The 13,273-nt window shown below is 41.8% G+C and overlaps 2 protein-coding genes across 2 annotated transcripts; both read left to right on the top strand.

Moving 5' to 3' along the window:
• Window positions 1–2,097: 2,097 nt before the first annotated feature.
• On the top strand, window positions 2,098–7,533 carry samsn1a (SAM domain, SH3 domain and nuclear localisation signals 1a; the record flags this gene model as incomplete). Its single annotated transcript, XM_079225112.1, has 8 exons — window positions 2,098–2,154; window positions 3,139–3,219; window positions 3,896–4,024; window positions 4,604–4,733; window positions 4,911–5,062; window positions 5,153–5,365; window positions 5,542–5,686; window positions 7,366–7,533. The coding sequence occupies 8 exons, from the start codon at window positions 2,098–2,100 to the stop codon at window positions 7,473–7,475; spliced, it is 1,017 nt and encodes a 338-aa protein (XP_079081238.1). The 3' UTR covers window positions 7,476–7,533.
• Window positions 7,534–9,454: 1,921 nt separating this feature from the next.
• Window positions 9,455–13,265, top strand: hspa13 (heat shock protein 70 family, member 13; the record flags this gene model as incomplete). Its single annotated transcript, XM_079225204.1, has 5 exons — window positions 9,455–9,479; window positions 9,593–9,933; window positions 10,515–10,728; window positions 10,943–11,110; window positions 11,418–13,265. The coding sequence occupies 5 exons, from the start codon at window positions 9,455–9,457 to the stop codon at window positions 11,996–11,998; spliced, it is 1,329 nt and encodes a 442-aa protein (XP_079081330.1). The 3' UTR covers window positions 11,999–13,265.
• Between the last annotated feature and the right edge of the window lie 8 nt (window positions 13,266–13,273).

Here is a 13,273-nt window from a genome sequence, read left to right as displayed (position 1 = left end):
CGGCCCCAAACGACAGCTCGAAACAGGACCGTAAACCTCCGATTCCCCCAAAGGTGACGCGATCCATCACAGAGGTGGATCTGTCAGAACCAAACGTAAGTGTCAACTGCTTCTTGTGTGATTTGGAAACCATCAGTTAGATCTGAGCGAGTCAGCGCTGAAGCTTAAAGGGAGAGTTTGCTTCTTTTGAAGTGGGCTTGTGTGTGGGACGTAACCACAGTCAGTGTATTACCTCCAGTAGATGACAGTTTGGAGAAGCAGACACAAGTATACCGGCTCAGAAGCAAAACAAGCTGCGAAACGAGACACTTTAAACAAAGGCAGACCCACAATATTTAATATCAGTGTAAGTGTATATATTTAGAATATTTTCACTGGTTTACTGAGATGAGACAGTTGTTTCTGACGAGGAACTAAAGCTGTTGAATCCATCTTTGCTCTGGCCAAAGCCACCAGACTCCATTGGAAAAACAGTAATCTCGCAGAACTCTGGGGTTGCTGGTCTAACGCTGCCTTGATCGGTTAGTTTGTGTTATTGTGTGACTTTGATGAGATCAGAGCAGAGGGCACCCTGTGTGACACAAAGCAGTTAAAGCTTAACGTGACTTGGGAGAAAATAGTCTCAGATGTAATGGATGATCCGGTATAGAGATTACAAAATCCCTATGGATCTATAGTGTCGTTGGTTCTTGGGGGTAAAATGTCACTTCATCGGACGTGAAGCCTCTTAGGAGTGTAGAATTGATGGCGTCGGCTTTTTCTCCATGTTTAATGACCAGACGGCTCTCCGTCCATTCTCTCTGCCCACGTTTTAAAGTAACCGGTGGCCTGTCAATCAAATGTCTGAAGACATTTTTTTAATCGTAAACGAGATTCTAAACACGACATACTTTTACAATGTGTACTATAATGAGCATTTACTGCAAATATGATGCCGTATATTTAAAAATAATTCTATCCTCTTCTCCATTTATGTTTGAAAACTATTTTTTCACAAATCCCACTGATAATTCAGAGTACCCTCCCAAACAGCACTTTTAAATATTTCAATATATATTTTTAAATGCTAGATATCTCCTTTTGGACTCCTCAGATGAACAACAGCTTCGCCAGAGAGTCGAGGGCCCCTGAAGTAATAGATTAGAAACTCTAATCTGGATTGACGGGAGTTGAAGGTTGATTGCAAGCAGTGGGATTAGGCAATGGGTCTTTAGGATTCCCTTTTTTACAACTGATTGAAATCCCCCACAATGTAAACACAGCAAATCCTCACATGGCCATCAGGCCTCTCAGATCCAGAGACAGCGCCATGCTTTTATGGTTACAGGTGGTTATTTAGTGAAAGATCTACTGTAGAAGCATCTCGTCTTTATATTTTAGTGTTTTTGAAACAGAGTAACGAAGTATATTCACATCCATATCGAGACTAGAGGTAAACCGGAAAGTGTTTCGACACAACTGAGTTGCCACTTTCAGCTGTTCCTCTGTCATACATCCGCACTTCCTCAAAAGTATTCACCCCGCATTAAGAAATGACTGCATAGGAAGACGTACTCCAGCATCATTTACCATAACCAAGTTCCCCATTGCTATTAAATGAAAAAACCTTGTTACATGCTTTCTTTCAATTTGATCTATGAAATGCATTTAAAAAACATCTTTTACTGGAAAGGTTTTGTAGTAATAGTGACATTGTTAGTTTGTTCAGGTGGATGTCACCCTAACTCTATTACACTGTGACTCTTAACTCTAGTAATACAAACTTATTCTCACCAGGATGTCTGACTTCTAATGAAAAACAAACACCACAGTTATAAAAATCTAAATACAGCTGTTCCTGGAAGTGGTGCTCAATGTTTTCGTCGAGCAGGCCACAAAACGCAAACTCAAGCACTTGTATTTTTCCCTTTCGACGCGATACTGCTTCGAGAGGCGCAGCGTCAATTGCCTCACATCCTGTGTTGTAAGGAAGTGGGCCAGCCAGGCCATCAGACAGGCGGCCTCAGGGTTAGTTAACGCTTCACTGTCAGGAGAGAGGGGTAAAAGACAAAGAGCAGCAAAGACTGAGACCTCACAGCAACCTTAGAACAGGAGAAAATGTTACAGAGGGCGGCCTCCAATGTGTCAGACAAAACAAAGAGCAGCAAGCCGAAGGTACGTGAAAATCAAAACAAAATATGAGTATACTGACATTTATGTCACTGTGGACACAGTCACGAGTATTTAATCAGACAAAAAAAACATAGAAAATGTATAAGTTGTACTTTTAAAAGATGTAAAGACTTGCTTCATGTTATAAAACAATGTTATAAAATACTGAACCATAAAAGACGAGTTGACATTGTTGTACAACTATATAGTAAATTGTATTTTCCAAGTGAAATTTCAAAACAACGTCAATAGTAATATATAAAAACAATGCAATAACACAAAAACCTTATTAAAGGGTGAAGAATGCAACTTTAAAATGAGACCCTTTGATGCTGCTGCTGTCCTTGTGACAGTGGAGTGAAGCGTTAACCTGTCAGACGACGCTGCATTGAGTCAATCCACAGAGGGCTGTCTAGGAGTACGGCGCTCATATTTAACCAGGATTTTCCAGAGATTACTCATTTATATAATTATTTTGGAGATGATGGAGAGCCGGGAGAGATTATAATTACTTTTAGTTTTATGAAAAATTAGAGAGAGAAATAGGAAACAATTAAAAAAGAGCCACAGGAAAGCAACTAGAACATATCACCAGGTGTCAGAAGGACACAGCAGTTTAATTTATACATGCACAGGATGTATTTACTCATTTTCAATATTGACAGGTTTGCCAGAGCAAACCTCTGCTGCCACAAGATGTAATACATGACCACAAATGTAACACATCCTATTTTACAAGCTCTCACTTCGAAGCTTTTATGAGCAAGAAAATTAGGAATTCTGTGGCTTTCCTCAATAGACTGTATTTAATAGACAGCTGAACCCACTGGTTCATATTTCATCAGTAAAACACAGCGTGGACAATGACTCACAAGTGCACCGACTTGGTGTTATGCAACACTGCTAACCCGCGCTACACAAACCGTGCTACACAAACCGTGCCAGTTGTTTCTATGACATCCTTTTGTTGTTTAATCCTTCCCACAGCGCTCCACCAGCTTCGGCAGATTTGAGGGTCTCAGACATCACTCGACACAAACCAAACCAGAGGAAAATGGAACAAACGCGGTTCGTAGATTTGTTTTTAATTAATTTTTATATGAAGAAAAATGTCATACTTCTGTATGACATTTTAATTGCCAATAGCATAACAAGTGGCAAAGTCATTGAATAGAAACATTCACATTAAGGAGTTTCCCCTGTTGCACACATGCACATATGTGCAGCCATGGTGCTGTGAGGTCTTTTCTATTAAAACACATTGTGAGATTGTAAAACAGGGTTCATAATGAGAAAAATCCTTTGTTGCACATGAAGTGATGCTTTTCACCAGAAGTCCCTCGGCACGATATTATCACGATACTTTGGTGGCGATACGATCCAATTGCAATTATAAACAATCTGCGATATGCTGATCCAATGGGAAATGCAGTTGTCAACATCTGTTTTATCTTATAAGTTAATGTTTAATGTTTTCACTCGATTCATCGCACTTCAATCACTTTCATTGCAGCAAAATGAGTTTGTCTGTCAAGCGGACCAACTGAAAAATTGTTTTCAGTAGTTTTACTAATTAAAGAGAAATAAGCGTCTGTGTATTGATACACACACACACACACACACACACACACACACACACACACACACACACACACACAAAGACAAATAGATGGGAGAAATATGAGGTTATTTAATACCACAGTGCTACTGTGCTTTGTGGACTAAACCAACTCTCTTCCCACAGCTCACAGAAGAATGTGAGACGTTGGACCCGGAGAGACCGGCCGGATTTGGGAAGAAGATGAAGGCGATTTCACTGACCATGCGCAGAAGAATGGGCAAAAAACACGCCAAGTCTTTTTCTGAGGAGGCAGTGAGTCACTGGAAAATACACACATACGCACAGCCTCCAGGTTTTATGTAATTCCTACCAGGTAGAATGCATACTCATGAATTAGTAATCCAACGGGTACAGATTACCATTTCAAGTGCATCAATTCACAATTTGTGAGCACAAATGTAAAAAAAAACATTTAAAAACGTGCTCTCCGTCACATCAAGTAAACGTCAAGACACGCCGACAATCTGCCTCATTTACAGTCAACCTGTGCTGATTTTTCTCGAGAGTCTTATCGCTCTCATCTCTCATCAACCCACATCCTCCAATATGAAGCTGTTGTTGACAATCTTCGAATGACGCACTTCACTCTGACCGACACTGCAAATCACCTTCTTGTAGTTTAACTTAAACACTGATGAGAGATAAGATGAAGATTTAAATAACTTATAACTTTCACAACCTACATCTCTACCTGAAGCGCTCGGTTCCAGCTTCCTCGTTGTCTTTCACTTTCATGTCAATTTACTTGCTAAGCTAACTGGAGTCACTTTTCTACATCATCAGATACATCTCTCAATTCTAACTGCACATCTTTTCTTTTTATCCTTGCAGGGTGACGACCAAGACAAAGACCCAGACCCAGAGGCAGAGGCAGAGGCAGAGAGTGTCCCTGCAGCTGAGAAAAACGTTGCAAAGTCAAGCAACTCCTTAGAGAGTCTCTACAGCGGCCAGAGCTCCTCGAGTGAGTATATGCACATTCTGCAAAGAGTGCTGGGTAGTTTTAGCCCACATAGTGAAAGACATGTAGGGGTTGCATAACAAATGTAACCAAATACAAGTCAGCCGGTGTATAATGAAGTGTTATCAGATAACCAGAACTAAGTAACCATACGGTGTCGCGTTGTGTTTGCTGGTTCAGGTGGAGTGACCAGTGAGTCCAACGGTTCTGGTCAGAGAGACAGTCTGAGGCTGGAGGAGGACGGCTCCTACCAGGGACCGTTCTCTAGCCGAGCTCGCGTCCACACGGACTTCGTTCCCAGCCCGTACGACACCGACTCCCTCAAACTCACGGTGGGACACAACAATGTTTATGTGCAGTGTCATGTCAGGCATTACCGAGGCCCTGGGGTGAAATATCATTTCATCGTCATTGATTCCTAGGTCGGCGACATCATCAACATCATCAGCAAGCCTCCGATGGGCATCTGGACGGGCATGCTGAACAACAAAGTGGGCAACTTCAAGTTCATCTATGTTGACATTCTGCCGGAAAAAGAGGAGGAAGAGGAAGTTCCCAAGATCAGACAACAGAAGCTGTGCAAAAGACCTCGGCCCAAAACTCTGCTGGAGTTACTGGAGCGGCTGAATCTGGAGGTGAGGACAGGATCTCACCTGGGATCACTCACATGTTCTAGTCTGGTCACAAGTGAGAGATTATAACAGGCAAGCAGTTAAAAGAGTTAACTCATTCGGTTTGCATCTTCCTTGATGTCAGCCTAATCGAACGGTAAAGGCTCAATAGATTTAAAGAGACAACACTTGTATTGCAGGAGTACGCCTCTGCCTTGCTGCTCAATGGCTACCAGACAGTAGAGGACCTGCTGCACCTGCAGGAGAAACACCTGATAGAGCTGAACGTCAAAAACCCCGAGGACCGACGCAAGCTTCTCGCTGCTGCTGAATTCCGCTACACAGGTGAGCAGCACACCAACAATGACTAACACCAAGTATTATTCACAACAATTGCTTATTTGTGCAATAATGACTTGCTCACTAGATATATTCCTTTTTTTTCTTCACATCAGACATTTTTACCCGTCATAGCGGTGTCAAATTGGCTCAAGGAATGTGATGGCAGGTTTACTTAATACATCATTTATAAAGACAATGGTGGATGAGCAATGCAAACATTGAAAGCATGGATGTGAGGGAGGGGCGTCATCCACCCCGCCCTCTTGAGATTAAGGTCACACATTAACATCAGGGGGAAAAACTAAGTTATCACACTCCCAAAAAAAACTAAGTCTATGATAATAAGGCCATATGAAAATGAAAATGTCTCACATTCTGTTAATTTAAACCCTTTCACAAGTGCCCCCGTTATATTTTTCACCCCGCCCCAAACAATTATTTCAACCGCCCCGAAGTCCTGAACTATCAGGAAATAAATTATTATATTCTTAATTTAATATTTGCTTTGATTACAAAACAGCTCACTTTCCTTTGTTATAGTTACTTGAGTTTCTCTCGAGTTAAAGCGCTCATAAAGTATAGAGACCATTTCTGAACTCTTGTGATCGTTATCGTTAATGATTGGTCTCAACTCCAAATACCAAACTGGAATTATTAAATAAGCTACGCAAAGTAGCATACCCAAACATTCCTTTAGTTTAAACCAAAGGCAACAACAACATGTAACAAACGCATGAAGTGTAGCATCAAACGTAGTTCATCAGCCAATCAGAAATGAGCATTCATCAAAGCCCGAGAGTAGTTTTGCAAAAAGCTTTTCAAATAGCAGGAGACGCTGAGGTAAAGATCTTAATTTCTGAAAAGTACTTTATTCTACAGGTTTGAAATGATTTGCTTTTCTTTCATTTCTGCTGGAGAATAAAAAGGGGTTTATGTGAAAGCGAAGACACAGATACATCCTGCGCGCTGCGAGAGGCTTATGTGTGATTTCCTGTTATTCAGATAGAAAGTGCCTAATGGGCAGAAGGTGTTCTTGTAATCTGATGTCTTGAAGCAGAAGGCTGATTGTCACTCGGTGAATGAAAACAAAACTAGTTTCCAGTGTGAAGAAGGAACCAGACCCACTAGGCTAGTAGTGTTCAGTCTTTGCAGGTTTTATTGCAGTTGAAGTGCAAATAAAATGTCATTGTTTTAGTATTTTTTCTGCTTGAGCGCCAGTGTAACTAAACAGATGGCGGCGGCTGTGGCGTGACCCCGCCAGGCTTGTTGACTCACATGAGATGCCAGTAATTTAATCAAGCTAAACTCCATTAGGTTAGTGGCTTGGCAACCTGGATGGGAGGATTAGTAGCTCCCATCAGTGTAGTAGGAATATTAAAGAATGGAGGAATATTTTACTCTATGACAGTGGGAAAATAAAAGTCAAAGAGGACGTAAAATGATGAGTTGTCTTCTCTAAAAGAAGAAGATGTGTTTTCTAATTCTTTTTTGATGGGTCACACCTGCAGATGGTATTTCAGTATTTGGGTAATTTGGCCACACATTGCCCTGGTTTCAATTTTGCAATTAATCAGTATTTTAATATGAAGCACTCTGTATTATTATTTTCTATAATGTGGTTGGAAACAGAAGCTTGTGATATGATGACATCCAATCTAATTCCATTTGGTTTGTGGGCGCAGGTGACGATGTGAGGGATGATGCGGAGGAGCTGAGATCCTCCCACAGTCTACAGGAAGAAGACAGCGACTGTCCCAGAGACTCGGGTTGCTTCATTCCATCTGAATGTTAAGACATCAAAGAGGACGCAGAGCCGCTCACAGACGCTGTGGACTGTGATGGATATTCAGGGCTGGGTGTTTTCTTATGACGAGTGGTTTTACCTTCTTTTATTTTACATCATGTAAACATCCCTTATTACAACAAGGTAGCCACTAGTTAGCCAAACGTAAAAGTGTGCTAAATGTGTGACAGGAAGAACAAATAGCCAATATTCTGAATGTCATTGTCAGCAGTGCCCGTTCAAAACACGTCTCGAAAGGACCGAATGTTTGGCCTTGTGTTGTTGCTTCCTCATACAGAAAACATCACACGCAACAATGCACTTCCTGGGTCCTCAGCAATACTCTTGCCATGACATAGTTGAGTCGCACACCCAAGTGGAGAAACACTAGGGACAGAATTGAATGGCCCCAAAAAGCTATATCAAAATATTGAGTTATGTAATAAATCTAAACCACTGTACCGCAAAATAACTCAAAGCACATCAGTATATGCAACTCAACTACTTCTTACTGTGTACTTCTACTTCAGAGGAAACCATTGAAGTACTACATTCACTTGACAAAATAATGATTATATAATAATTACAACAAAAGCAGAATGCATTATTGTTCATTAAAGCTAGACATTGAACAGAAGTTACGCAATATAGCTTTGAGTAACGTACTAACATTCCCAGTTAGAGAAAGGATGAAAAGCCAGGGGTTCCCAAATCACTAAACCCGATAAAATACACAGATAAAATACTGCTAGTGTTGATCTGCGAAAGTGAAGAAGAGTCCGGTTGTAACGTTAATATCCGTGTAGCTTAGCCAAGATGCGTGTTACGTTAGCTGTCCGCTAACCACACACAGACAGACACGCTTGCTTCATACAGTAGTTAGGTAATATTCAAGTTGTACATTCTTTATTTTTTGTTGTTGAAAAAGAGACATTTCATTGATTAAATGTCACTTGTATTTATTGCATTGTATATCATGTCATGTTTTTTTCTCTCCATGTAACGCCTTTATTTATCACATCTGCATTGTCAGCATTCTCATCAAACCCAATTTCAATTATTCAACCTGCACTGCAATCTTTTTTCTTCTTCTTTCTTTTAAATGAAGTGATGTTGGTAAAGGGATTGATTTTGAAATGTAGTGTCTGGGTTTGAACAACGCATTGTCAAATCTTGCCTATAATGTATACTGTACAGGAAAACACATGTTATTTTCTATATGTGCATGTTTTAATGAATGTATGAGAGAGAGAGAAAAGAGAGAGAGAGAGAGAGAGAGAGAGAGAAAGAGGGAGAGAGAGCCTGCCTGTGTATAAACTCCCATGAAAGTTTGCATTAATCTGTTTTCACAACTTTTTGTAAATAAAATCAAAGAAATACAATAAGGATGAGTCAGGATTATTTATTTCATCTTCCAGTGCTCGATGCATAAACAGCCATGAATTAAATATTACGTATTATATATTAAATTAATGAAGAATGTATTATAAAAAAGGTATTTTTACTTTGATAATAAAAAACGTTCAAGAGAACATTTTTATTCTAATTGTTTTACTAATTAATTCAGTTAACGTTAATGTATTAAATACATTGTTTTATTTATTTAAATTTAATTCAATCATATTTATTTTAACATTAGGTCTTTACTTCACGCCCAACTGCTCTGGCTCTACCTGATTGGTTGAAACAACGGGAACGTTACGAAACGTTCGTGCTACGTTGATGCTCGCTAGGGTTGACGGGAAGTGTAGTCGAACGCTAGAGTCGGCTTCCATACCCGTCCCGTGTATGGCGTTGCCATAAACTACATTACCCAGCATCCGCAAAGGAGTAAAGCAACGATGACGTGTATCTTGTTGGTAGACTAGAAACCTCGCAGCATCCAGCTGAGAAAGCCGACAGATGGGTCACACTTAACCGCAACTTGAACAATTAAAGAGAGATTTCGGGATTTTTTAAGCGGCAGGTTACTTCGCAACTGCGTGACAATGTCCGGAGAAATTTCTATGATTGGTAAGTTAAATGACACATTTTTCTTCCGGTAATTAACGTTAACCGGTGACTGGATGCTAACACGCGAGCTAACGCTAGCTAACTTGTCCACCTCACCTGTAATGCCCACACAGGTTCGGTCATCCTGGCCCTGTTCCTGGCCGGATACCTGGGACAGCAGTACTTGCCGCCACCCAAACCCAAAGTCATCGGCCTGGATCTGGGCACCACTTTTTGCTCAGTCGGCGTCTTCCATCCGGGCAGCGGGGACGTGGAGGTGATCGCGGACGAAGAAGGCAGGAAGAGCATCCCTAGCGCCGTCTCGTTCACTGCCACCGCGGTGCTGGCCGGACACGAGGCCGTGGATCTGGCCCACAGCGACCCGCAGAACACCGTCTACGACGCCAAGAGGTTCATCGGGAAGATATTTGAGCCGCAGGTGCTGGAGCAGGAGAGCGCTCGGTACCCGTTTAAGGTGGGTCACGGTGGGGTGGATTTAACACCAGCTGTGGGTGATGTGTTTCATCATTGAGCCACTTCATTTACACTCATCAGCCTTTATTAAGGCTCAGATATACACATGATAGTTGTTTTTATGTTTGTGGCTATAGTTGGTTTATTTTTCTCAATTAATATCTTAATCAATCAGAATTCAAAGTACTAACCAACAGACCCAAACCCATAGATATTCAATTTAAAATGAAAAACCGTTTGATAAACTGGAAACAAGAGAATGTCGAAACATGCTGAAAATATCATAAATGTTCTCAATTCATTTTCCCGAAATAAATTGATTACACAACTTTGCTTGAGTAATAACTCACTTTAATCACTTTGGCTTTTATTACTGTTTATTTATATTACTTGATTTTGATTTACTATGTGTCTCTTGTGTGCACTGCTGCTGTAATCCTGCAATTTCCCCACTGCGGGGCTAATAAAGGATTATCTTATTTTATCTTATAATAAAAAATAAAAAGACTTTTGCCTGTAATGTGCTCCTAGTTTTTTATTTGTATCTCTCCATCCTCACTCGTTTATTTGCGCTTCTTCCAGGTGATTAACAATAATGGCAGCGCAGAGTTTCTGCTCTCTACCAACCATACCTTCACCGTGAGCCCAGAGTTCATCGCCTCTCGGCTGCTGCTGAAAATGAGGAAGATGGCCGAGCGACGGCTCGACGTGCTCATCCAGAAAGCTGTCATCTCGGTGCCGGCCGAGTTCGACGAGAGACAGAGGAACTTCACTGTCAGGGCCGCCAACCTCGCCGGTCAGTCCTCTAATTATGTTCAATCTGATGTTGGATTTCGTAGTGGGCCATTTGACAAATCTGCACGAGACATTTGAGTTTAAAACATTCAGCCGATTACTGATGAGAACCGTAACAGCCTCTCTAGGCCGAAAGCATCACACAAGCTACAAACACAGATACATACTACATACATAGTAATATAAAAGTGTACATCCTTTCCTCTGTCTTGCAGGCCTGGAGATCCTGCGTGTGATCAACGAGCCCACGGCGGCGGCCATGGCCTACGGCCTGCACAAGGTGGACGTGTTCAACGTGCTGGTGGTCGACCTTGGGGGAGGAACCCTGGATGTTTCTCTACTCAACAAACAGGGAGGCATGTTCCTCACCAGAGCCATGGCAGGTAATGCTCCAGAGATAAGAGATAGGTGGTGATATGAGCCGACGGTTGTTTGAAAAAAAGATCTTTTACCTTTTGCTGCGCAGTTCATGTCACAGTCAAAGTCTTAAAGTATCATTTTAATGTGGCTCTTAAGAGTTTAAAATGATATGATCTGTTACCTGGATTCAGTTAGTCCTATATCTGTTCAGATAACAATCTGGTTTAGCTTCTTTAATCTGAGATTTTGCAAAGCAGCCTTTGTCTCAATTAGGTCAATTAGTTGTTGGAGGGAACAGTAGCCTAATCTTAAATCTGTGTGTTTTGGCAGGGAATAACAAGCTGGGAGGTCAAGACTTTAGCCAGAGGTTGCTCCAGTACACCATAGAGCGAGTCCAACAGGAGTTTGGCGTCCCGCCCGCTATCAAAGAGGACATCCACCGTCTCCGACAGGCCGTGGAAGCCGCTAAGCTCAACCTCACTCTCCAGCCCAGCGTCACCATCCGCGTGCCCCTGAGCCTTCACACCCACGACAGCTCGGAGTCGGCCGGAGGCTCCGCCCCTGCGCCGGTTCTCTTCCAGGCTGTGATCACTCGCGAGTTGTTTGAGGAGCTCAACGAAGACCTGTTCCAGAAGATCCTGGCCCCCGTGGAGACCGTGTTAGCCGAGGGCCACCTGAACAAAGCAGAAGTGGATGAGATCGTTCTGGTCGGCGGGTCCACCAGGATACCGCGGATCAGACGGCTGATCAGCGAGTACTTTGGGAAGGACCCAAACACATCGGTTGACCCCGACCTGGCTGTGGTTACAGGTGTAGCCATACAGGCCGGCATCATGGGGGGCTCCTGGCCTTTACAAGTGAGCGCTATAGAAATCCCCAACAGACACCTGCGCAAGACGAACTTTAGCTAATCTTTTTGAAGGTTATTTATTAAGATAAAAAGGATGCCTCAGACTTGCCACTGATTCCTATTTCCTGTAAAAACTGTTGCTGAAGGGAGAAAAATTACAAACAAAAGACACTGTCACCAGAATGAAGACATGCCAGACTCAGGTTTTACAACTCATTTTGCTTTCTTGAGCAGTGGCAGAAAAAATTAGTGATGATTTACGTTTTGAAACATACCGACATTCCTCTTGGATGGATAGCTTCCAGCTGGAGAAGTGAACTGCCCTGGTGTCCGTTTTCCACGACAAGCTGCTTTTGTTGCACGAGAAGCTTCAGAAGAAAAATAACGCAGCGAAACGCTGATGAAATGTGAACTAGAAGCCTCTCGTGTATAAACACGACTAATCCTTTTGATTATGCTTTTTCATGGTAGATACTTTAATGGTGTTCAATTCAGGGAACAACCTTTTTAAAGGACTGTCAGAGTAGCTCGTACGTCTTCAGATATTTATTTATTCAGAGAGTATGTATGTTTGTGTGTTTTGCAGGTATGTAATGTATTTTTAAATCTTTCCATCAAAGGTTGACACAGTGTACGTGTTCAGAAAGCTGCTGTATATTGTTTGAATCTCAATGTGGAGATGAACCACTGCAAGCCAGTGTTTTATGTCTACTAGAAGTCATTGGGACGGAGGGAGACCTCAGTGTAAAGATGCAGTTTTGCACAAAAGAAAATGCCAAACATTCCCTAAATTGACTACTCGCCTCATTAAAAACAAGCTGAGGGTGCATGTTGGAGAAAGCCTTAATGTTCACACAGTACTGTAACATCTGAAGTCATTTGTGCCACCGCTCCCTTTTGAATGAAATACAGATGTCATTAAGAGAAGTGCTGCACTTGTTAGCCAACTTCACTTTTTTTGTGCAATAGTGTGCTTTCTGGCAGTGACTTACTCATATTTGTGCTGCATATGCGCAGCTGCCTGCTCTTTGCTGCTGTAGTAGAGACGCTCATCTCTGGTAGTCCTGCAAAAGGACCAAGTCGTTGCTTACTGGTGCCTTGTGATACTCAATAAATGTGTTAGTCACATTTAGGACGTTCGATGGATCGGATGTTTGTAGTTATCATGGCGCCTTAAATTTTATTATTTCGTATTTATAATTTCTCTTATTCTGCCAGACGGTAAACTGGTTGTTGTACATCCAGTATGAACGGTGATTTCCATTTGTGTCTTTGGGAAACACAAAACCCAGAACTCTGACGAGCAGATGGTCCAATAAAAAACTCTTTTCTCAAC

This window comes from Taurulus bubalis, assembly GCF_910589615.1.
Source record: "Taurulus bubalis genome assembly, chromosome: 10".
Taxonomy (NCBI): Eukaryota; Metazoa; Chordata; class Actinopteri; order Perciformes; family Cottidae; genus Taurulus; species Taurulus bubalis.
The sequence above is the reverse complement of the archived record's forward strand: the minus strand, read 5'-3'. Positions and strand labels throughout refer to the sequence as shown.